At 36.4% G+C, this 26,167-nt stretch overlaps 1 protein-coding gene and 1 pseudogene across 8 annotated transcripts in view; both read left to right on the plus strand.

Annotated features, from left to right (window-relative positions):
- The window catches only part of LARP1B (La ribonucleoprotein 1B), a 157,665-nt gene that overhangs the window by 86,380 nt on the left and 45,118 nt on the right, over positions 1–26,167 (plus strand). For all 8 annotated transcript variants that reach the window (XR_010126134.1, XM_054485092.2, XM_054485090.2 and 5 more), the window contains one exon: positions 13,991–14,114. Coding sequence is in view for 7 of the 8 variants with exons in the window: in XM_054485092.2 (XP_054341067.1) it covers positions 13,991–14,114 (124 nt within the window). In the remaining variant the exon portion in view is untranslated. The remainder of the gene's footprint in view (positions 1–13,990; positions 14,115–26,167) is intronic.
- Positions 7,136–9,624, plus strand: LOC134739465 (fos-related antigen 1-like; annotated as a pseudogene).

Here is a 26,167-nt window from a genome sequence, read left to right on the forward strand (position 1 = left end):
CTTTGAGAGGCTGAGGCAGGTAGATCACCTAAGGGCAGGAGTTTGAGACCAGCTTGGCCAACATGGTGAAATCCCTCTCTACTAAAAATATAAAAAACTAGCTGGGTGTAGTGGTGGGCGCCTATAACCCCAGCTACTTGGGAGGTTGAGGCCGGAGAATCTCTTGAACCTGGGAGGTGGAGGTTGAAGTGAGCCGAGATTGCGCCATTGCACTCCAGTCCAGCCTGGGCAACACGAGCGAAACTCTTGTCTCAAAAAAAAAAAAAGCTTCTAAATATATATGTAGTAATGTAGCAGGATCATATTTATAAAATAAAGTATTGAAGTGCTTGAATTTTGAAGTACTTGAGCATATTTATAAAGATTCTAATTTGGTGGGTCTTCCTGTCCATAGTCATCTTTCTCTTTAGAAGCTGATTTTAAAAAAAATTTTATTATTTTACTTTATTTCATTTATTTATTTTTGAGATGGAGTCTCATTCTGTTGCCCAGGCTGGAGCACAGTGGCGGGGTCTTGGCTCATTGCAACCTCCACCCTCAGGGTTCAAGCAGTTCTGCTGCAGCCTCCTGAGTAGCTGGGATTATAGGTGCTCACCACAATGCCCGGCTAGTTTTTGAATTTTTAGTAGAGATGGGGTTTCACCATGTTGGCCCGGCTGGTCTCAAACTCCTGACCTCAAGTAATCCACCTGCCGTGGCCTCCCAAAGTGGTGGAGTTACAGGCATGAGCCACTGCACCTGGCCAGAGGCTAATATTTAAAATAATTCTTTCTACTTTTAGTTGTTATTTCTCTATGCTTTTCAACATTTTTGAACATGAAAGGATATGGTAAAACTATACTTGTTTGGGCACTTTTCAGTGGTCAGGACATTATCAAAATGTATTCATCCTTTCGTTAGGTTTTTCTTTCTGTGCATTAACATTAGGGTTTGATTACATCAATGCATACATTCATTGAGTAGAATAGCAGTGGCATTGCTGGCCCATTTAAAAAGTGTTATTATTATTGCTAAACAAGTATAATTGAATTTCTATAAATTAAATGTTAGCACTACAGTACTCTGAAGATTGTTTGGATAGGTGAGGTGGGACCAGATTGCAAAGTGTCTTGAAAGCTATATAGGAATTTAGAATAAAGAGCAATTGCAGTTTTTATAAAGAAAGTGGAATGATCAAAATAGTGGTTTAATAGGTTTATATACATGAGGCATTAACCTAGGTCAGAATAGGGGAGGACAGAAGTTGAGTTAAAAACCCACTTATAATAATCCAAGGGTGAAATGAAGTGCTGAACAAAAGGAATATCGTTTATTTTCTCAACATTCATTAATAACCTACGTGAGAATGAAAAAGTGCCAAAATTGGGAAGAGATTTTAAAGAATCAGTTCATAATACCTTGTGAAAGAAGTAGGGACATTAACAAGGAAAACCTAGGAGAGAATGATCTTGAGATCAGATTTGGAAATGCTGAGTTGATGTCATGGTGTCTATTCATGTAAAATGTCTTTTATCCTCTCTAAATCCTAGAGATGATAAGAAGGCCAGAAATGTAGATTTTGGAGTATTTAGTAAAGAAGGGAGACTTAAAGCAGGAAAAGTGATTGAACTTTTTAAGGTATTAAAGAAAAGGACAGGGAACAATTGAGACAGGAAGTCCACTAGTGGCAATTTGGAGGAAAAAAATAGGTGTGGGCTGGGCGCAGTGGCTCACGCCTGTAATCCCCAGCATTTTGGGAGGCAGAGGCAGGCGGATCACGAAGTCAGGAGTTCGAGACCATCCTGGCCAACATGGTGAAAACCTGTTTCTACTAAAAATACAAAAATTAGCCAGGCATGGTGGCGCACACCTGTAGTCCCAGCTGTTCAGGAGGCTGAGGCAGGAGAATCACTTGAACCCGGGAGGCGGAGGTTGCAGTGAGCCGAGATCGTGCCACTGCACTCCAGCCTGGGCAACAGATCAAGACTCCATCTCAAAACAAAACAACAACAAAAAAAACCATGTGGTTATTATATATAGTTTCACTGAAGAAGCCAAGAAAATAAATGGTGTCTGAGATTATGACCCATAAAGGGACACATTCTATCTCAACTATAGCTTTAATTTTTTTCTTTTTTTTTTTTTCAGACAGGGTCTCACCCTGTTGTGCCTAGGCTGGAATGCAGTGGTGAGATCATAGCTTACTGCAGCCTCAAACTCCTAGGCTCAAGGGAGCCTCTGTCTCAGCCTCCCCAGTAGTTGGGACTACAGGCATGTGTTACCACACCTGACTAATTTTTTACTTTTTTGTGGAGACAGTGTCTCACTGTGTTGATCATGCTGGTCTTGAATTCCTGGCCTCAAGTAATCCTTCCACATCAGCCTCCTGAAGAGCTGGAATTATAGATGTGAGCCACTGCACCCAACCAGCTTTCATATTTTTTCCCCCACTGACTTCTTATTTTAAGGCAGAGAAAATTGCTTGAACCCGAGAAGCAGAAGTGGCAGTGAGCCAAGATCGCGCTGCTGCACTCCAGCCTGGGCAAGACAGCAAGACTCTGTCTTGGGAAAAAAAAATGAATAAATATAAAATAAAAAAATAAAAATCCCTTACTGCTGACCACCTTGGACCTACCATCAGACTGTAATTCACATTGACATGAATAGGAAGTGAGAAAGTTGAAGCACCAAGGGTTCCTTCAAGCAATTTGGCTGAAGGGAAATTCTTGTTGCTTAAACTTCCTCTTTCTAGTCAGACCAATATGAGTTGCAGAGAAATGTAGACTTTGAAAGACAATGTAATTTTCTCACTTAATGTTATGAATATTTTTCTGTATCAGTAATATGCATCTATATTTTATTCCCTCCAAGTCTTCATTTTGAAATATTTCAAACCTTCAGAAAAGTTACATACATAATATGAGGAATGCCAGTGTATTGTTCATCCAGATTTGGCAAACATCTTACCATATTTCCTTTTTTTCTATGTATAAATATATAGGTGCATATATGTACATTTTTTTCCTGAATCATTTGAGAGTTAGTTGTAGACATTATGTCAGCTTATCCTAAAATACATCAGCAAGTGTCTCCGAAAAACAAGTACAGTCTCCTACATAACCAGAATTATCAAAAACATAAGAAGTTTAACATTGATAGAATGCTATTATTGAATATGCAGTTTATATTTACATTTCTCCAGTTGTCTCAGTTGTCCTTTATAATTTGTTTTATTTTTTTCTAAGTTAGTTCCAGACAAGAATCACAGATTGCCTTGAGAGTCATATAATTTTGATGTTCTTTCATTTTGAACAGTTGTGCTGCCTTTTTTTTTTTCTTTTTGGCTATTCATGACATTGATGTTTTTCAAGAGTTCAGGCCAGTTGTTTTGTCCTTCAGTTTGGATTTGCCCAATATCTTTATATGATTAGCTTCAGGTTAAGATTTTTTTTTTTGAGATGGAGTCTCGCTCTGTCACCCAGGCAGGAGTGCAATGGTGTGATCTCGTCTCACTGCAGGCTCTGCCTCCCGAGTTCAAGTGATTCTCCTGCCTCAACCTCCTGAGTAGCTGGGATTACAGGCATGCACTACTACATCTGGCTAATTTTCTGTATTTTCAGTAGAGACAGGGTTTCACCATGTTGGCCAGGTTGGTCTCGAACTCCAGACCTCAAGTGATCTGCCCACCTTGACCTCCCAAAGTGCTGGGATTACAGGCGTGAGCCACCACGCCCAGCCAGGTTAAGTATTTTTGACAAGAACATTACATAGGCAATGTGCCCTGTTTAGTATATGCTCTCCAGAGACATGTGATGTCAGTTACAAAATTTGATGTGGTTAGAATTGGTGATTTGGTCATTTGGTTATGATGATATCTACCAGATTTGCTCACTGTAAATGTACCTTTTCTCCTTTGTAATTAATAAATGATCCTTGGAGTGATATTTTTAAACTGTGTCCCCCAACAGTCTTTATTTATTCAGTATTTTAGCTTCCATTGGTGATTTTTGCTTGAATCAGCTATTATGCTTATTATAAGATGGTGATTTTTTTTTTGAGGTGGACTCTCGCTCTGTCCCCAGGCTGGAGTACAGTGGCGGAATCTCGGCTCACTGAAACCTCCACCTCCTGGGTTCAAGCGATTCTCCTGCCTCAGCCTCCCGAGTAGCTTGGACTACAGGCGCATACCACCACGCCCAGCTAATTTTTGTATTTTCAATAGAGACGAGGTTTCACCATGTTGGCCAGGATGGTCTCAAACTCCTGACCTCGTGATCCACCTGCCTCAGCCTCCCAAAGTGCTGAGATTACAGGCGTGAGCCACTGTGCCTGGCCAACATGGTGATTTTTATTTATTTTTTATTCTTTTATTTTTTAGGTTAATGTTTTTTATTTTTTATTTTTATTTTTTTGTTTAGATGGTGATTTTTAAATTTGTTATTCTCTATACGTCTGTTAGTATTCTTCTATAAAGAAGAACTTTCCTCTCCAATTCATTTTTTATTTTTATATTTTAATTTTCTCCCTTTTCAGTGCTAGTATGGACTCCAACATGGATTTCTATCCATTCTTGTCCTCATTCATTTTGATGTTTAGAATATCTCAAACCTAGTCAGGTTAGAGCTCTCTCAAGATGGCTCCTGCTTATAACCAGCATGTCCTCATCTGTTCAGCACATTTATATTTTATGGCACAACAAAGTGGTCTTCTTGCCCTCTTTCTTTTTTACTTTTGTTTTTTAATCGTGATAAAACACACAACAGGATGTATTATTTTACAGCTTTAAGTTCACAATTTTGGTTTGCCTTTTTTTTTTTTTTTTTTTTTTTTTGAGATGGAGTTTAGCTCTCGTCACCCAGGCTGGAGTGCAATGGTGCAACCTTGGCTCACTGCAACCTCCACCTCCTGGGTTCAAGCGATTCTCCTGTCTCAGCCTCCCAAGTAGCTGGGATTACAGGTGCCCGCCAGCACACCCAGCTCATTTTTGTATTTTTAGTAGAGACGGGGTTTCACTATGTTGGCCAGGCTGGTCTTGAACTCCTGACCTCAGCTGATCTGCCTGCCTCGACCTCCCAAAGTGTTGGGATTACAGGCATGAACCACCACACCTGGCCTTGGTTTGCCTTTTATTTATTTATTTATTTATTTATTTATTTATTTTTGAGACAGAGTCTCAGTCTGTCGCCCAGGCTGGAGTGCAGTGGCGCGATCTTGGCTCACTGCAACTTCCGCCTCCCGGGTTCAAGCGATTCTTCTGCCTCAGTCTCCTGAGTAGCTGGGACTACAGGTGTGCACCACCACGCCTGGCTAAGTTTTGTATTTTTAGTAGAGATGGGGTTTCACCATTTTGGCCAGGCTGGCCTCGAACTCCTGACCTCGTAATCCATCTGCCTTGGCCTCCCAAAGTGCTGGGATTACAGGCATGAGCCACGGTGCCTGGCCAGTTTGCCTTTTAAAGTGGTTTATCCCTGGCCTACTTCTCTTATTATTTTGATAGCTTGTCTAGAAATGATAGACTCTATTCTTAAGTTTTGGGTTTTTATTTATTAACTGTATGCTAATGACTCCCTTGTGTCTTTGTGAGACTCTAGAACTATATTACCGGTAGCCTACTAAATTCTCCAGTTATTTGTCTTATGTTTCATAGGCATCTTTTTTGTATTCTGTCTCTCATTTAAAAAAATGAAAGAAAACCTACCCCAAACCTATATTTTTTATTTTGCTTGGATGCCTTAGGAATCCCCATCCACTTATCGTAACTTCTAACATGCAGTTTGTCACTAGGTCCTATCAGTCCTTTCATATTCATTCCTACTGCCATGCGTCATCTCTCTATAGAAGTTGTATAGGATGTTATTGGCTCTAGTTCATTCTCTTTCTAGCTTAACTCTTGTCAGAGTAGTCTTTCCTCCTTATTTCTCATTTCATTTTTTTTTTTCCTAGCAAATTAGATAATTTACTACAAGTCCAAGAAGCAGTTATTGATTTTAGGCAAGGCTTTGTATAAGACACCAAAGAACGACTTTGCTTTTCTTTACCCCTATCTTTGGTGTACTTTCCTCTGTGTTAGCTTCATTTTCAGTTATGCTTTCTCTGAGTGGGAGCAACGGTGGCCATTGATGGTTTCAGTCTTACATTATTTTCAAAGTAAATGATTCCAAGGAAAATCCTTCATCCTTCTAAAATCCTTCATCATCGTAAAATATAAATATGATTACTTCTCAATTTTTCTTAATTCTATTCAGTGGTTCCTCACCCCCTCCAGAATAAAGTTCAAATTCTTTGGCAAGCAAGAATTCATGAATTCTTGATTTGGCTTTTACATATTTTCATTGTCCTGTTGCTCTCTGCTTTAAAATTTATATCCATAAATACCAAGTTGGATGTGCAGTTTCCTCTGCCTGCAGTGGCTTTTCACATTGTTTACTTGCCAAACTCCTTATCTTTTAGCTAAATAAACCCCAGTTCAGATATTACTCTTCCAGGAAAATCTTATTTGATAAATTTTGTGCTCAATCCCAGAAAAATTACTCTCCTATTCTACCTTTGCACCACATATGTATGTTTGTTTTTGACTTATACTGAATTGTAATCTGTTTACAAAATTTTATTTTTTTTGAGACAGAGCTTTTGCTCTGTCACCCAAGTTGGAGTGCAATGGTGTGATCTCGGGTCACTGCAACCTCCCTCTCCTGGGTTCAAGAAGTTCTCCTGCCTCAGCCTCCTGAGTAGCTGGGACTACAGGCGCCCGCCACCACGCCCAGCTAATTTTTATATTTTTAATAGAGATGAGGTTTCACTATGTTGGCCAGGCTGCTCTCGAACTCTTGACTTCAGGTGATCCACCTGCCTTAGCCTTGCAAAGTGCTGGGATTACTGGTGTGAGCCACTGTGCCCAGGCTACAAATTTTTTTTATATCCATTAGATCATTAAATCTCTTTGGTCCCTTTTTGAACAAGGCAAGGTATAAATTTATTAAAAATAACAACAACAAAAACAAAAACCAAAATTAGGCTTTGGTTGTGCATCCAGTTGTGGTAGACTGGCTAATTCAGATCAACCCTATTGCTGAGAACAGCTGAAAAAGTAGGTTTAAAAAATCTGTGTGAAGGCACAGTAGAGGGCCAAGACGGTAAAACATCATGTGGTCAAAATCTGGAAAGACAGTCGGAAGCCAGCAGCCGTGGACCCCGCGGAGCCGCCAGCCCCGCGCATGTTCTGAGACTTCAGGGAACCCGGCCCGAGCTCCGGGAATGGCGCGGGTATGGCGGCCCCGCGCAGCCCCCCGGCTGCAGCGCAGGCAGCCCAGCAGAAATTCCACCTCGTGCCAAGGATCAACAACATGAGTGGCAGTCAGGAGCTGCAGTGGATGGTACAGCCTCATTTTCTGGGGCCCAGCAGTTACCCCAGGCCTCTGACCTACCCTTAGTCCAGCCCTCCACAACCCCAGCCAGGAGTCATCCGGGCCCTGGGGCCGCCTCCAGGGGTGTGTCCAAGGCCTTGTGAACAGATCAGCCCGGAGGAAGAGGAGCGCCGCCGAGTAAGGCCCCAGCGGAACAAGCTGGCTGCGGCCAAGTGTAGGAACTGGAGGAAGGAACTGACTGACTTCCTGCAGGCGGAGACTGATAAACTGGAAGATGAGAAATCCGGGCTGCAGCGAGAGATTGAGGAGCTGCAGAAGCAGATGGAGCGCCTGGAGCTGGTGCTGGAAGCCCACTGACCCACCTGCACAATCCCCGAAGGAGCCAAGGAGGGGGACACAGGCGGTACCAGCGGCACCAGCAGCCCGCCAGCCCCCTGCCGCCCTGTACCTGGTATCTCCCTTTCCCCAGGGCCTGTGCTTGAACCTGAGGCACTGCACACCCCCAAGCTCATGACCACACCCTCCCTGACTCCTTTCACCCCCAGCCTGGTCTTCACCTACCCCAGCACTCCTGAGCCCTGTGCCTCAGCTCATCACAAGAGTAGCAGCAGCAGCGGAGACCCATCCTCTGACCCCCTTGGCTCTCCAACCCTCCTCGCTTTGTGAGGCACCCGAACCTTACTCCCAGCAGGTGCCACCCTAAGCAACGTCTCCTCCCCTTCCCCCTACCAGTCCAGCTGGCCTGGACGGTATCCCATACCCAACTCCAGCAGCTTCTTCTCCATCCCTCTAATGAGACTGACCATATTGTGCTTCACAGTAGAGCCAGCTTGGGGCCACCAAAGCTGCCCACTGTTTCTCTAGAACTGGCGTCTCTAGCACAATTTGCACTAAATCAGAGACAAAATATTTCCCGTTTCTGCCGGAGGAATCCTGGCAGCCCAGAGACTTTGTAGATCCTTAGAGGTCCTCTGGAGCCCTAACCCCTTCCAGATCACTGCCACACTCTCCATCACCCTCTTCCTGTGATCCAACCCTACCCCCTGACAGAAGGTGCCACTTTACCCACCTAGAACACCAACTCACCAGCCCCACTGCCAGCAGCAGCAGGTATTTGGACCAGGCCATTCTGCCGCCCCCTCCTGAACCGCACAGCTGGGGAGGTACCCATGGCTTCTGTGATGAGCTAATCTGCAGATCTCAGCTTTGAGAAGCCTTCAGCTCCAGGGAATCCAAGCCTCCACAGTGAGAGTAGCTGCTATTTATTTTCCTAAAGAGAGTATTTTTATACAAACCTACCAAAATGGAATAAAAGGCTTGACACTAAAAAAAAAAAAAAAAAAAAAAAAGTCTGGAAAGACAAGGAAACCTAGAGAAATAAGGCTGGCATTTGGGTCTTCATTTCCCTCAGACTCATCTGCCAGTTCCATCCTAAGCCTCAAGCTTTTAGTAATAATGTCTGGTCCTCAAAAAATAATTAGGAATATTAGAAGACAATATGATATGATAGAAAAAAGCAAAAGAAACAACAGGAAATAGAAACAGACCCCTAGTGATCCAGAAAATAGAGTTACCAAGCAGACTTTGTTTTTAATAAGTTAAAAAATAAAAGATAAGATGGAGAATTTCAGTATAGAGCCAGAAACTTTAAAAAATAAGTGGAAATTTTAGAACTAAAAAGTATCATAATCAAGTGCAATGGGTAGGCTTAATAGTAGATAAGGACAGTGAAGAGATTGTTAAACTGGAAGATGGATCAAAAGAAAAATCCGGAGTGAAGCATTGAGCAAAAAGATGGGAAATACAGAAAAGGGTGTAAGAGACATAGTCTAACACATATCACTGGATCCTCCAAAGGGGGAAGAGAGAGAGAATAAAGCGTAAGTAATATTTGAAGAGATTATGGGTAAGAATTTTCCAAACCTGATGAAAGACACCAAAGGACAGATTCTAGTCCTAAAAACTTCAAAGAAGATAAATACAAAGAAAACCTCATCAAGATCATCCATATAAAACAACTGAAAACAAAAGCTGGATAAAAAGGACAGATTACTTTACAAGCATTAACAGTAAGACAGCTAACTTCTCAGTAGAAATAATGGAGGTGAGGGAACAAAGGGATGATGTAGTTACAGTGCCTGAAAGAAAGGGAAAATAGTGTTCAAGAATAAAGGTAAACAAATAATTGAATTGTACGCTTAAATAGGTGAATTTATGAGATGTAAAATAAAGCTCTAAATAAACCTTATAAAAATGAAGGTGAAATAGAGATATTATCAGAGAAATGAAAACTATGAAAATTTATTTTTGGCAGATCTGCTTTAAAGAAAATACTAAAGGGAATTTTTCAGGCAGAGGAAAATGATTCCAGAAAGAAGCTTGGAGATGCAGGAAGAAATGAAGAGCAATGGGAAGGGTAAATATGTGTATATATTTAAATAAATAGTGGCAATAAACACAACAAAGCTGGTGTAACTCTATTTACTCTATCAGGCAAAGTAGGTTTTTAAGGCAAAACTTATTCAAGATATAAAGATGGATATTTTATAATCATGACAAGTTTCATTGCCTTAGAAGATATAATAGTTCTAAATTTGTGTGCATATAATAATGTAGCTTCAAAGTACATAAAATTTGCAGGCAAATAGGTGCGTTCATAATCATAGTGGGAGATTTTAACACACACCTTTCTTATAAAGAAAGGTGTAAGATGGAACAATCAGAACCAAAAAATCAGTAAGCTTATAGAAAATGTGAATGCAGTTTAGAAAAGTGAATTCCAGATGGATTATAGTTCTAAACGTGAAACACAAAATAATAAAACTTATAGAAATAATAGCTCAGTAATATTTCAGTGGGGAAGATTTATTGAACAGGAAGCACAATGAAGGAAATAATTGATAAATTGCATTACATTAAAGGACTTCATCAAGATACTATAAGAGAATAAAAAGGCAAGTTAAAAAAGTGTCAAAAGGTATTTACAACATTTTGTAAAGAGCTCTTACAAATCAATAAGAGAAAGACAACCCTATAGAAAAATGAGCAATAGTATTGAATAGTCACCTCAACAAAAGCTATCCAAATCAGCAAATATACTCAAGGTTTTCAGCCTCATTAGTAATCAGAGAGATACAAATTAAGGCTACAGTGAGATAACACATATACCTACCAGGATGACTACATTAAAAACTTTTTCTGAATATTTATTTTGAGATATTTATAGATTCACAGGAAGTTGCAAAAATTGTACAGAGAGGTACTGTGTACTGTCACTTCCCTTCAAAAGTCACATCTTATATATAACTATATATACATCTTATATATAACTATATATACATCTTATATATAACTATATATACATCTTATATAACTATAACACAATGCTGGGCAAGGTGGCTCATGCCTGTAATCCCAGCTGTTCTGGAGGCTGAGGCAGGAGGATTGCTTGAGGCCAGGAGTTCAAGACCAGTGTGGGCAACATAGTGAGACTTCATCTCTTAAAAAAAAAATTAGCCTGTCATGGTGGCATGCACCTGTAGTGCCAGCTACAGGTTGAGGTGGGAAGATCACCTGGGCCCAGGAGTTCAAGACTACAGTGAGCTGTGGTCGTACCACTGTGTTCCAGTCTGGGCAACAGAGCAAGACCCTGTCTCTAGGGGGAAAAAAAAAAAAAAAAAAAAAAGGAAATATGTTGTATAATATTAAAACAAGAAAATAGACATTTCTTATCACAAATGTATGTGTATAGTTTTGTGCCATTTTATCACGTGTAGATTCATATAATTACCACCACAGTCAAGACACTGAACTGTATTATTACCACAAAGTTCTCCCTGTGCTCTCTAAAGTTACCCCTTTAGAGTCTCACCCACCTGCCTCACCTCCACTATCCCTAACCCCTGGCAACCACTAATCTGTTCTTCATCTCTATAATTTTGTCATTTTGAGAATGTTACATGATGGAATCACACATTTCTTAGAGCAATTTTAGATTCATAGCAAAATTGAGCAGAAGATAGATTTTCCGTAGATCCTCTTCCCCCACACAAGCATAGCCTCCCGTATTGTCATCATCCCCTACCACAGTGGTACATTTGTTGCAGTTCATGAACCTACCTAGATGCATCATTCTCACTAAAAGTTTATAGTTTACATTAGGCTTCATTCTTGTTCAAATGACTAAATTTTGAGACTGAAAATATCACACATTGTTGCAGATGTAGATCAATAGGAACTTTAATATACTGCTAATGGGGATAAAAATAGGTACAGCCACTGTGAAAAACTGGCATTTTCTACTAAGGCTAAATAGAAACCTACTGCTCAATTCAGCAATTCCACTCCTAAGTAAATATCCAACAAAAATTTGTGTCCCTGTTAACCAAAAAAGAAGTTTTTGTAAAAACATATTTATAGGAATTTGTTTGTAATAGCTATAATCTAAGAAAGGACCCAAATGCTCATCAATAGCAGAATGGATTTCTTAAAAACTTGCAGTGTATTCATATGGTAGAATAGAGCAAGGGTAGACAAATATAGTAAATATCTTAGATTTTGTGGGTCATACGTTGTCTGTGGTCATACATTGTCTACCTAACTCTGCAGTTGTAGCAATGAAGTAGTCATAGGCAATATGTAAACAAATGAGTGTGGTTATGTTCCAACACAGCCATTTATAAAAACAGGCTTTAGCCTTTGGGCCTGTAGTTTGCTGACCTCTGCTGTAGAGCCACAAACTGTGGTTACATGCACGTACATGGATCAGTCTCATAAACATAATTTTGCATGAAATAACCCATATGGTATAATTCAATTTTTATAAAGTTCAGAAACATGCAAAACACCTACTGTATTGAAGATGTATGAGCTATTTTGGGGGAGAAAGAGGAGATCCTGACAGAAGGGACATGAAAAGGAAGATTCTAGGGTGCTAATAATTGCTTTACCTGAATGGCGATTACTTAAGTCTGTTTACCTTTGATTATTCATTGAGATGTATACTTATGATTTGTACACTTCTCATGTATGTGTCTATGTGTGTATGTTATACATTAATGAATTAGTTAAAAATAAAAACTAAACAAAAACATACACAACTTGTGTTTCCATCAGGGTAGAATTGTGTTATTTATCTCTGGCATGTAGTAAACATACAATAATTATTTATAGAATTGGGAGTTGCTAATAGCAAGCTCTGTAGCAAGATAAGGGACAAGAGGAGTGAGCAATGATTCTGACTTAGCCTGAAGAGCTTATTGAAAATTTTTGAAGAAGAAATGTTGATAAATATACATTTTGACGTAATTAAAGGTACTTTAGTGAAAAAAGATCATAATCTAAAAGGCTAACATTGGGATTTAATAAATGGTTTGAGCTGACAAGTGACTATTCATCTTTGAAGACAGAAGGAAAAGATTCTTTTGTTATTAAGAGCAAGCTACAACTATTTTGTAATGATATTTAATTTGCTTCCTGTTTTAAATTTGCTTCAACCCAACAAATTCTTTGTTATGTTTTTTACTTGCTTAAACCCTCTTTGGATGTTGCCCTGTAAAGATTCATGTACCCATTAGTACCATGTGGCGTAGATGTGATATAGGGTTTTATTGGGAAAAACTCAGAAGAAATAGTGGAGTGTAAGCAGTCCCTCAAACTCCTTTTTTATCTCACAGTTTAGGCCAGACATAGAGGGTCTTTATGCACCTGTGGCCAAGTGAACTTCCAGTAGAGAATGACCTCTACCCTCTGTAATGCTCCACACATTTGTAGGTCAGGGCTGGAAACACCTAAGTGACTATGTAATAGTAGTTACAAAGGGGAAGCCTCCAGAACCCCAGAGGCAGGGAGGGGTCTATTCTTCCTTTGAGCTAACAACCCAAATATACTGAGTCTCTTTACTGCAGCTATCCAGGGCCATCCAGATTTATCTTTATCACATGCATCCAATTATTATAAAACAAAGTGAAATCTTCTTGACCCAGTGTTAAAGGTCTTCTAGTAGCTTTCTCCAACTTCCTCATCAGGCCTCTTTGCCACTGGTTCTACACAGATTTTCTTATTCACTTAATTACTTTCTAATAAACACATTGCTTTTTCAAAGCTTCTTATCTTTGCTCACATTACCTATTTAGAATGTTTCTCCCTTTCTCTAAATTCTCATCCTTCAAGAGCTGCTTTTGTCCCATCTCTCCTGTGATGGCTTCCTGATGATCGTCATTCTTATACCAATATTGCTCTTCACATACTACCTAATATTATTTATTTTTACGTGTTCATTTCTTCCTTTTCATCTAACATATAAATTCGTTAATGGTAGGGAACATGTATTAGATTACTTTGTAACGTCTGTAATACCTGGTAGTCTTGTATGTAAATGCTCAACAAATAATTAATGATTAGTATGTGTGCTCTTATAATGTTTTTAAATTATAAAATCGTCATAATATTTTAGGGTTTTATATGCCTCTTAGATTCTGAATGTTGTTATTAAGTTTAATGCTAGATTCTTTATTAGAACATCTTTTTCACTCCATTGTAATTAATCCCTGTTTTAGAAGTTCATTTTTTTGAGGTTGGTATCAATTATTGTCTATTGGTTACTCTGTTAGCCAGTTTAGTAATTAGATTCCTCCATTCTACTTCAGCAAGAAGTTGAGAACTTTAAGAAGCTAAATCTCATTAGTAAAGAGCAGTTTGAAAACCTAACACCTGAACTTCCTTTTGAGCCAAACCAAGAAGTTCCTGTAGCACCTTCACAGTCCAGGCAAGGTATGTAAATCTGCTTTTGTGTAAGTGTCTGAATAGTATTAAAGCAGTTCTGAATTGTTTTTAAAAATTGCTCCTTTTTTTTCTTTATTTGTGGAAAATCATTAGGTAAATGGTAAAATGCTAGAATTTTAAAACTCAACTTTTATCCTTTTGTGAACTTCTATTATCACACCAGATTATGCTCAAAGCCAGAGGCTTACTTAGAAGTAGGCAGAATTTGTTGGTTCTTTATGTATCTGATGTGATTTTAAGATTGCTGGGAATGTTTCTCTTCCCAAAATAAAATTTTGCACTGACTCACTGATCCTTAGAATGCGCTAGAGTCATTCTTTTGTTTTAAGGGCTTAGCTCTGTGTGAGAGTGTGAATAAATACATTGGGAGATCCATAAATTGAATCTGACATTTCAGACAAGTATAACTGATTTTGGTATAGTCTTTTCCTGAAAGTGGTTAAAAAAATGATTTATAAAAAGTCACACATATACAAAGATAGAGTGAATTTTATAATAAAACTCCCATGTACCTGTTATGCTTAATCATCTCATACCCAATTTTGTTTTGTCTTGACTCCAGTCACTCCTATACCTCCCTCTGGATTATTTTTAAACAAATTCTCAATCATATGATTCATATTTTTTTGTCCCTAAAGATTTCTGTATGTGTCTTTAAAAAGATAAGGGCTATATCTTTTAACACATAAATAGCAGGACATTATCATATCTAAAATTAACAGTAATTCCTTAATGTTAGATATCTAGTTAGTGTTCAAATTTCCTCATTCATCACTTTTTTTTCCAGTTTCTTCAAATAGATTGCAATAGATTGATACGTCTTTTTTAGTCTACAGGTTTCTACTATTTTTTGCCTTATAATTTATTGGTCCTTGCAATTTGGTATTGAAGAAACTGGGTTGTTTGTCCTGTAGAATTTCTCACATTCTGAATTTTGCTGATTGCATCCCCATGGTTTCATTTAACCTGTTTTCTAGTCCTGAATTATCTATAACTGTTAGTTCAGCATAGAGACTTGATTAGATTAAGACTCAAATCTCTGTAAGAATATGTCATATGTAGTATTGAATACTATTAGGAGGTACATAATGCTCTATTGTCTCTTTTTGTAATGTTAGCAGTCATTGATGATCAGTGAGTGAAGCTTTTATTTGACTAGGGGTTGCAAAATAGTGATGATTCTATTTTTAATCATTACGTCTTACCTTAATAGGTAGAATACTTTTATAAAGAGAACTTTCCCCAGAATATTTATTTATTCTGAGATAGAGTTCTTACAGGAAAATGAGTCAGTGCTGAATTATTTCCCTTTGTTTACTAGTTTCAAAGTACTAGCTTGTTCGTTAACATTCTTCGCTGGTGACTAATGAAGTTTTTGTTTGTTTTTAAATGATCATTGTGAACTCATAAATACATGAGATGGGTTTCACTCTATTATAGTTATTATTATTATTATTGATACCTGTGCCAGTTATCAGTTTATTGACTTAGCTCTAAAGCCACCTTTCATTTTCTTGCTCAGTAATAATGGAGTTGGACTGTTGACTTTAATGTTTCCCACCCCACAGAAGGTTGAGCCCCCACACAAGGTTGAGCTTTGTCGTACCAGATCTGCTACTCAGTTGGTCCTTGTTTCTAGGCCTTTTGAATAGAAAGAGCTAGGAAATTTTTTAAGGAGAAAAATATATTATGTATTCATGTTGATATTTTCTGTCTAAATTTAAGATTATAGGTTTTAATTTTAATTTCTTTGATTTTGTAGTTGTATTGCTTTTTACTTATATATAAAAAATCTTTCTTCCTAACCACAGTAACATAATTATTTATTTGCTAATCCTATGATATAATAGTTCCAGAATAACAATAACATTAAATAATAATATTATAAATACTGAAAGGTAACTTCTTTTAGAGTTCTTTAAACTGTAAACTTTTAAAAACTTCATACTTCAAAGTTTTCTTTAAAGTTCTTAGTGTGTCCCACTAGAGATGCTCAGTTAAATTGCTTGATTTTTGTCTTGTTAAATTTGAATACTTTAAAATTGAGAATGTGTATTCCTTTGCACATCATAGAAAGCATACAAGTCACAAATGAGATAAATTTGGCATTGCATGACATTAACAAAGAATATCATAGAAATCTAAAACCTTAAAAATTAATATGAAAAATGGCAAACATTAATAGAAAAAGTAGTAAATGAAACATGAACATCAGTTTCATATTTGGGAAGACCAAATGGCCAATAAATATGAAAAGATGCTATTTTTACTGAGGTTTTCCAATTAAAACCATAGCGATACACCATATTATAACCTAGCAGTTTCATTTCAAGAGATACTGTTGCAGGCCGTTGTGGCTCATGCCTATAATCCCAACACTTCGGGAGGCCGAGGCAGGAGGATCACTTGAGCCCAGGAGTTTGAGATCAGCCTGGGCATACTGTTGCAAATGTTTACCAAGAGAACATTTGTAGTATTATTGTTCATAATAGAAAAAAGCAAATGAAAACTAAAAAATGCCCAGTTATAGTAGAATGTATTATAAGATGTGGTGTATTCATACGTAGGAAAAATAGGCAGCAGTGGAAAATGAAAGAACTAACGTTACATGTGACAAAATGTGTTAATCTAAAAATATAGGAAAAAAATAAAAAAATAAAAAAATAGGATGTATAAAATAAGTTAGAACAAAGAAGTTCATTCAGTGTAATGCTGTTACATAAAGTATAAAATTCATGGATAGATGCATAGCACATAGGAGCCATGAAGAGAAGCAAGGGGAATTATTAATATAAAAAATTAATATATTAATTTACTCCTGAGGGTAGGGGAAATCCCATCTGGAGGGTCTGCAAATGTGTTTGCTAGCATCTGGAATTTATGTATGTATTGGTCTAGTTGGTCGGTATGAGTGTGTATCAACTCTATTTTAAAATTTATGTAAAATTTATTAATTTTTATTCGTGTGCTATAATCTCTGGTTTTTAAATATATGAACAGAAAAATATAAAAATAAAGCAAAAATTTAAAAGATAGAATTTGACCCAATATATTGCTATGACAGGAAATGTTGAATAGATTAATGTTCAAATTAAAAGATAATTTTAATCTTAAAATTAATTGGACTGAAAAAAATTCACTTTATGCTAGTTATATGTCATAACATATGGAAAGATTGGAAGGTAAAGGATGGGAAATCATATAAAAGAATGATCCTAATAGAAAAGAGTTGGTATTGCTATTACACTATAGAATTTAAGGCATAAAGAAGGAGTTTATTTTCACTGTCTTCAGTATCTATATTCCTATTTATTCCCTATACCTGCTCCAAACAGGCCTCTGTCCTCCACATCCCAAATCAGCTACTGATAATACCACCAGAAATCTCCATATATAAGAGGGGTCAAATCAGTCCTCATCTTACCTGACATCAGCATTAGATCAAATTAATCGCTCTGTCCTGAAACACATTTTTGCTTCCTGGATACTTATTCACTTATTCTCCTTCTGCCTCATGGAGTCTTTTTTGCTAGTTCTTCAGTGTTTCCCTAACCTCTAAAATTTGGATGCTTTAGGACCCAGTCCTCAAATTTCTCCTCTTTTGAATCCTCAATAACTCCTTGTGTAATAGCATCGTCTCATGGGTTTTAAAGAGCATTATTATACTAATGAGTATCAAATTAATATGTATAGACCAGACCTCCATCCTGTATTGCAGACAAATATTCAACTGTGTGGTTAACAGTTCCACTTGTATATTTTATAAGCATGTTAAATTTCATATGTCCAAAATCTAAGTTCTGAATTCCCACCCCTCTCCAAGGACTTTTCCTCCTAGACTTTCACATCTCTAAATATTACCTCCATTTTTCCAGTTGCACAGGTCAAAACATTTGTGTCATTTTTGATCCATTTGTTTTTTAAATTCCATATCTTATTTGTTGGAAAGTTATATTCATATATATTTAAAATATATCTAGAATCTAACCACTTCTCACTTTCTCCATCTGTATCACCCTGTAAAAGTCACCATCGTTTTCTCCTTGGTTAATTGTAATGAACTCCTAGCCTGTCTCCCTCCTTTCATTCTGATCACCCTACAAATATCCAGTTATATTTTTTTGTTTCCTCTTAAAAATTATATATAAGGTGTACAACATGATGTTTTGATATATATATAGTGTAATGGTTACAATAGTTAAGCAAATGAACATATTCATTATCTCACATAGTTACCTTTTTTTGTGGCAAGAGCACCTAAAATCTCTCTTAGCAAAAATACCAAATATAATATAATATTATTAGCTATGGCCCTCAGGTTGTACATGAGATCTCTAGACTTATTTATCCTACATATCTGCAACTTGGTATTTTTTTACCTACATCTCCCCATTCTCCCTTATCCCACCCTTGGTAACCACTGCTTTATTATCTACATCTATATACTTTTTTTTTTTAAAGATTCTATATATAAGTGACATTATGAAGTATTTTTCTTTCTGTGTCTGGCTTATTTCATTTAGCATAATGTCCTCCAGTTTCATCCATGTTGTAGCAAATGGCAGGATCTCCTTTTTTTAAAGGCTTAATTCTATTCTATTCTCTCTCTCTCTCTCTATATATATATATGTGTATATATACATATATACACATATATATATACACACACACACATATACATACACACACATCACCATTTCTCTGTTTATCATAAGTGGACACATACTTTAGTTGTTCCCATATCTGATATTTTGGCTATTGTGAATAATGTGGCAATGAACATGTGAGTGCAGATAGATATCTTTCTATGGTGATGATTTCATTTCCTTTGGGTATATACCCAGAAGAGGGATTGTTGAGTCATATGGTAATTCCACTTTTAATTTCTTTACAAATCTCCATACTGTTTTCCACAATGGCTGCACCAGTGCACCTTTTCATATACCTGTTGGCATTGTTATGTCTTCTTTGGAGAGATCTCTAATCAGGTCTTTTGCCCATGTTTTAATTGGATTATTTGCATTCTTGCTATTGAGTTGTCTGAGTTACTTATGTATTTTGGATATAATTCCTAATCAGATGTGTGGTTTGCAAGTATTTTTTCTTATTCTGTAGGTCGTCTCTTCACTCTGTTGATTGTTTCCTTTGCTGTGCAGAAGAAGCTTTTTCATTTGATGCAATCCATTTGTTTATTTTTGCTTTTGTTGCCTGAGCTTTGTGGGTCATATTTTTTTAAAAATTAAAATATAGTTTACATTCAGTAAGTTTCACACCATTTATGTATATTGTTTTGGGAACTTTGAGAGATGAATACAGTCATGTAAACACCACCTAGTTAAGTTACTGAACATTTCCATTGCTCCCTGAGAATTTTTCCATGCCTGTTTGTATTCAACCCATGCCAAGTTTTTGGCAGTTTGTTTTCTATTTTCTATCCCTGTAGTTTTGCCATTTCTAGAATGTCATATAAATGGAGTCATATAAAATACAGCCTTTTAAGTCTGGCTCCTTTTATTTAGCATAGTACCTTTCAGATTTATTCATGCTTTTGTGTGTTTGTATTACCTTTTTATTGACAAGTAGTATTCCATTGCATGGATGTAAACAGTTTATTTATCCACTTATTAGTTGAAGGCATATAGGTTGTTTTCCTGTTTTTGGTGATTATGAATAAAGCTGCTATGAGTATCAAGTTGCTATGTGAATATATGTTTTCATTTCACTTGGGTAAATGCTTTTGAGTGGCACTGTTGGATCATACAGTAAGTATAACTTTTTAAGAAACTGTCTAACTTTTCCAAAGTGGTTGTGCCATTTTACATTCTTACCAACAATATATGAGGGTTCCAGTTGCTCTACATCATCACCAGCATTTAGTATTGTTAGTTTTTTAAAAAAAAATTTTGCCCGTTTAATAGTAGTATCTCATTGTGACTGATGCTGTTGAGTATCTTTTTATGTGCTTATTTGCCATCAGTTTATGCTTGGTAAAGTGCCTGCTCAAATCTTTGGACATTTCTTGTATTGAGTTGTTTCTTTCGTTACTGAGCTTTGAGAGTTCTTTACTCTGGATACAAGTCCTTTGTTACATATGTACATATGTAATTTGCACATATCTTCTCAGAACCTGGGGCTTATATTTTCATTTTTTAAGTGTATCTTTTGGGCCAGGTGCAGTGGCTCACGTCATATGGCTTGTCTTAATTAGTCTGTTTGTGTTGTAAAGTACATTGATTGGTTTTCAAATGTTGAACTAGTCTTGGATTCTCAGGATAAGCCTCATTTAGTTATTATATTATCCTTTTATATATTGTTAGACTCAGGTTGCTTACATATTTTTTGAAGCCTTTTATACTATATTCATGAGGAATATTGTTTTTTTTTTCATTGTCTTGGATTATATTTGTCTGATTTTGGTGTCAGAGGAGTGCTGGCGTCATAAAATGAGTTGTTAAGTGTTCCTTCTTTTGTATTTTGGAAGAGTTTGTCCACAATTGTTTATTTCTTACACATTGGTAGCATTCCCCAGTGATGCCATCTGGGCCTGAAACTATTGGAATGTTTTAAACTACACATTTATTTATTTAAGAAACATAAGACTAAGTAAGTCTTTTTTCTCAGGTGAGCTTTTGTACCTATTGAATTTTTTCATTTCCTGGAATTTATAATATGCTCTTTTTCTCCTTTTACTGTTCGTAGGTTCTGTAGAGATGTCTCTTCTTTCATTCCTATTTATAAATTTGTGTCTTTTTTGTCTTGATCGATCTAGCTAGAGGTTCATCAGTTTAATTTTTTTAAGTTTTATTTTCATTGATTTACTTTATTTTTATTCCAGTCTTATTAATTTTTGCTCTTTATTATTTCTTTTTTTCTTATTTTGTTCCTCCTTTTCTAGTTTGAGCGGAAGCTTAGATCATTTATTTGACACCATTTTTCTTTCCTATTATAACCATTTAATGCTACGAATTTCCCCCTAAGCAGTATTTTAGGTGTTATTGTGTTTTGATTTTCATTCAGTTCTATATATTTTCTAATTGCTTTTTAATTTTTTGATACATCAGCTATTTAGAAGTGTTTTTGTTTAATTTTTAAAATTTGGATAGCTTCCTGAAATCTATTTTTTTGAAAACTAATTTTTAAGGGAGAAGTTTAAATTATTGATTTGAGAGTTTCTTTTCTGATATAAGCATTTAATATTCTCTCTCTATCACTATCTCTATCTTTATCTCTATCTATCTATATATTTTTTTAAGACAGAATCTCGGAGTCTCGCCCTGTCGCCCAGGCTGGAGTGCGGTGGTACAATCTTGGCTCACTGCTACCTCTGCCTCCCGGGTTCAAGCGATTCTCCTGCCTCAGCCTCCTGAGTAGCTGGGATTACAGGTCTGTGCCACCACACCTGGCTAATTTTTGTATTTTTAGTAGAGACTGGGTTTCACCACGTTGGCCAGGCCGGTCTCAAACTCCCGGCCTCAAATGATCCACCCACCTCGGCCTCCCAAAGTGCTGGGATTACAGGCATGAGCCATGAGCACAGCCCTTAATTCTATATATTTTTATTTAAGCACTGATTTAGCTGCATTCCACAAATTATGATACGTTGTATTTTATTAATTTTTATTCTTTTCAAAACATTTTCTAAATTCTTTTGAGACTTCCTCTTTATGGATTATTTAGGAGTATATTCGGTATAATTTCCAAGTGATTGGAATTTTTTCAGTTACCCCTCTGTTATTAATCTTATTGATATATAGTTTAATTATATTATAGCCAGAGAACATACTTTACATTATTTTAAAATTTAAGATTAATTTGTTAATTTCAGATTTGTTTAATTAATTTGCCAATTTTATCACCCACAATATAGTCTGTCTTGGTGAATGTACCATATGCATCTGAGAAGAATGTTTACTATACTATTTTTGAGTAGAATGTTCCATATTGTCTGTTCAATTCAGTTGGTTAATGGTGTTGACGAGTTCTATATCTTTGCTGATTTTTTGTCTACTGGTTCTGTCTTACTGAGAGAGGAGTGTTGAAGTCACCACCTATAATTGCAGACTTGTTTATTTCCTATTTCAGTTCTGTTGTGTTTTGCTTCATTTATTTAGAAGCTCTTTTGTTAGTTCACCTTATACTCATTGGTATATTGTGTCATCTTGGTGAATTGGCCCTTTCATTCATATATGTTATCCTTGTTTGCTTTGAAATTTAGTTTGTCTGATTTTAATATAGCCATTCCAGCTTTCTTTCATTTCTTTCTCATGGTATGTGATGTATCTTTTGCCAACTTGTTACTTTTAACCTACCTATATCATTATATTTGAAGTCAGTTTATTATAGATAGCATATAGTTAGGTCATGTTTTTTATTCAGTCTGACAGTATATCTTCTAATTGGTGTGTTTTGACTAATGTAATTATTGGTATGTTTGGATTTAGGTCAACCTTTTTATTATTCATTTTCTTTCTCTTTTTTTTTTTTTTTTTGCTTCTGTTGCCCATTTTGTGCATTCTTTGTGTTGTTTGTAACTTTTTCCATTACATTTTAATTTATGTACTATGAATTTGGACATATATATCTTTTTTTGTATAATTGTTTTTAGTGATTGCTCTAGGGATTGCAAAACACATACTTTTCAGTTTATTTGGAATCAATATTTTACCATTTCAATAAGAATGTAGAAACCTAACCCCCATAGAGATTTTTTTTTTCCTTTCTCTCCCCACCAGCCCACCCAAAGAGATAGGGTCTCACTCTGTTGCCAAGGCTGGAGTGCAGTGGTGCAGTCATGGCTCACTGCAGCCTCAAACTGCTGGGTTCAGGCAATCCTACCACCTCAGCCTCCCGAGTAGGTCGGACTGCAGGTGCATGCCACAAAGCCCAACTAATTTTTTTATTTTTTGTAGAGACAGGGTCTCACTACATTGCCCAGATTGGTCTAGTACTCCTGGCTTCAAGAGATTCTCGTACCTCAGCCTCCCAAAGTGCTGGGATTATAGGCATGAATCACCACACTCAGCTGAAATTTCTTTATGTAATAATTGTCTTATATATCTTCATATGTTAAAAAGCCCATCAGACAATGTTTTATTTTTTACTTTCAAGTGTGTTTTAAATAACTTAAAAGGAGAATAGTCTATTATATTTGTCTGGACCTTTACTGTTTATCTTGCTGTTCCTCTATTTGTGATGTTTCAGGTTTCCTTCTGTTATCATTTTCTTCTGTCTGAAATACTCAGGTTAGCAATTCTTTTAAAGCAGTTCAGTTGGCTATGATTTATAGTTTTCTTTCTTCTGAGAATGTCTTTATTTCACCTCATTGCCAAGGATATTTTCACTGGATAAAGAATTCTGGACTGACAATTGTTTTCTGTTAGTGATTCAAAACTGTTGTACCACTTCTTTCTGTCCTCCATGGTTTTTGGTATAAAAATTTATAGTCATTCAAATTGTTTCCCTACAAGTGATGCATCTCTAGCGACTTTCAAGATTTTTTTTTTTTTTCATCTTAAGTTTACAGCAAGTAGAGTGTGATGTGCCTTGGTATGGAGTTCTTTGAGTTTATCCTGGATGGGATTCTCTGTTTCTTAAATCTGTAGGTTTGACTTTAGACAAATTTGGGAAGTTTTCAGCTATTACTTCCTTAAAAAAAATTTTTAGCCCTGCATTTCTTCTCTCCTAGACCTTTTGTTGTCTCACAGGTTCTTAAGGATTGGCTGATTATTTTTTCTCAATTTCTTTTTTTTTCTGTTGTTGAGGTTGCTTTTCTGTTTTCGGTTCAATTTCTGTTGATTCTGGCTGCTTTTAATGTTTCCTCTTTGTCACCTATTTTAAGCACCTTAATTACGATTGCTTTGCTGTACTTTTCATGTTTCTTGTGCTTGAACTCACTGAATTTTTAAAATGTGTGTTTATACATTTTTAATCAAATTTGGAAAGTGTTCAGCTGTTCCTTTAAATTTAAAATTTTAATTAAAAAATTAATAGGCTGGGTGTGGCAGCTCATGCCTATAATCCTAGCACTTTGGGAGGCCAAGGCGGGTATATCACCTGAGGTCAGGAGTTCGAGACCAGCCTGGCCAACATGGTGAAACCCCATCTCTACTAAAAATACAAAAATTCGCTGGGTGTGGTGGCGCACACCTATAATCCCAGGTACTCGGGAGGCTGAGGCACGAGAATCACTTGAACCCGGGAGGTAGAGGTTGCAGTGAGCCAAGATCGAACCACTGCATTCCAGCCTGGGTGACAGAGTCAGACTCTGTCTTAAAAAAAAAAAAGAAAAGAAAATTAATAATGATTTCCTGTTACTTTTTTCTCTTTCTATCAAGACTCCAATTACATGTAAAATTTATATTAGGGCACTTGAAGTTGTCCCATACTTCACTAATGCTCTGTTTTGTTGTTGTTGTTTTTCAGTCCTTTTACTCTGTTTTTGTTTTAGGTAACTTTTATTCCTCTCTTCAAGTTTATTAGCCTTTTCTTCTACAGAGTCTATTTTTAATCCCATCCAATGTGTATGTGTGTGTGTGTGTGTGTGTGTGTGTCTGTGTATGTATGTTTTAAAATCTCAGCTGTTGTCCTTTTCTCATCTAGAAGCTTGATTGGGTTCTCTTTTATACTGCCTCTCTCTCTATATATTTTAATATGCTTATGTTTTTCTGTGCTTTATTGAATACACAAAATATAGTTATGATTTTGTTTTTTTGCTAGCAAAGTGTAAATCCAGGATTTGGATTCATATCTATCTGACTGCTATAGTTCAGTGGCCAGCAAATTATGGCCCATTGGCTGAAACTAGCCTGCCATGGGCCAATGTGATAACGCTGGTCATTTACATATGGCCTCTCGCTGTTTTTATGCTACAAAAGCAGAGCTGAGCTGTTTCAACAGAGACCTTATGTCTTGAAAAGCCAAAAATATTTACTATCTGACATTTGTAGGAAAAGTTTGCTGAGTTCTGCTTTAGAGGCATTTTTATTTATAAAAAACCTGAAGTGCCAGTTCTCATGTAGCATTTTAATTTTTGACGTTCACTAAACACTAACAGCATATTGAGTTTTATTTTTATAAAGGCAGTGGAGACTGTAGACAAGGCTCATATGGTTCAGGTATGAAGCTGTGCAATGATCTGATTTGGTAGTGATAAAATTTGGAAAATCTTAGATAGTAAAATAGTTAGCACACCCCTAAGTTCAGTGGTTTTTACATTTAGCATGTTTAAGGTTCACTTGGAAAGCTTGTTGAAACAGATTAAAGGACTCTGTATCAACTTTCTGATTCAGTAAGTTAAGTGGGATATGAGAATATACATTTATAACAAGTTCCCAAGTCATGCCAATAGTTCTGTTTGGGACCATACCTTGAAAATTACTGCTTTAACCCTTTTTAAGTGTATCATTTGAATTTCAGTAGATGTATAAAATTATATACCAGCACCACAGTCCGGTTTTAGAACAATTCCATCATACTAAAGAGTTCCTCATGCACATTTGCAGTCAATGCCAACATTCCCCTTCAGCCTGAGGCAACTAGTTATCTTTCTTTCACTGTGGTTTTGCACTTTTCAGAAATTTTATATAAATGGAATCATATGATACATAGTTATATACTTGGAATCTTTCACTTAACATAATATTTTTGAGATTCATCTATGTCATTGCATGTATCAGTAACTTTCTTTTATTGCTAAGTATTATTTCATAGAATGAGCATACTACATTTTTTTGTCCATTCAACATTTTATGGACATTTGGATTGTTTCTAGTTTTGGCTATGATGAAAAATGCTCTTATGACTATTCATGTACAAGAGATGACATATGCTTTTGAGCAAAAGGAAGTTATAATATCTAGATGATATTCATATATTATCTTATGCTTGTAGTTGTCAAAAAATGTTAATATGTTCTTGTTTCCTAATATATTTCCAGTAACAATATTTTAATATTTACTATGAATATTTTATGTTCTTGCAATGAACTAATATTTGATAATTTTATGTCAAAATATTATAAGTTGGTATATGATAGTCTATAA

The sequence above is a fragment of the Pongo pygmaeus genome, chromosome 3, assembly GCF_028885625.2.
Source record: "Pongo pygmaeus isolate AG05252 chromosome 3, NHGRI_mPonPyg2-v2.0_pri, whole genome shotgun sequence".
In the NCBI taxonomy this organism is placed as follows: Eukaryota; Metazoa; Chordata; class Mammalia; order Primates; family Hominidae; genus Pongo; species Pongo pygmaeus.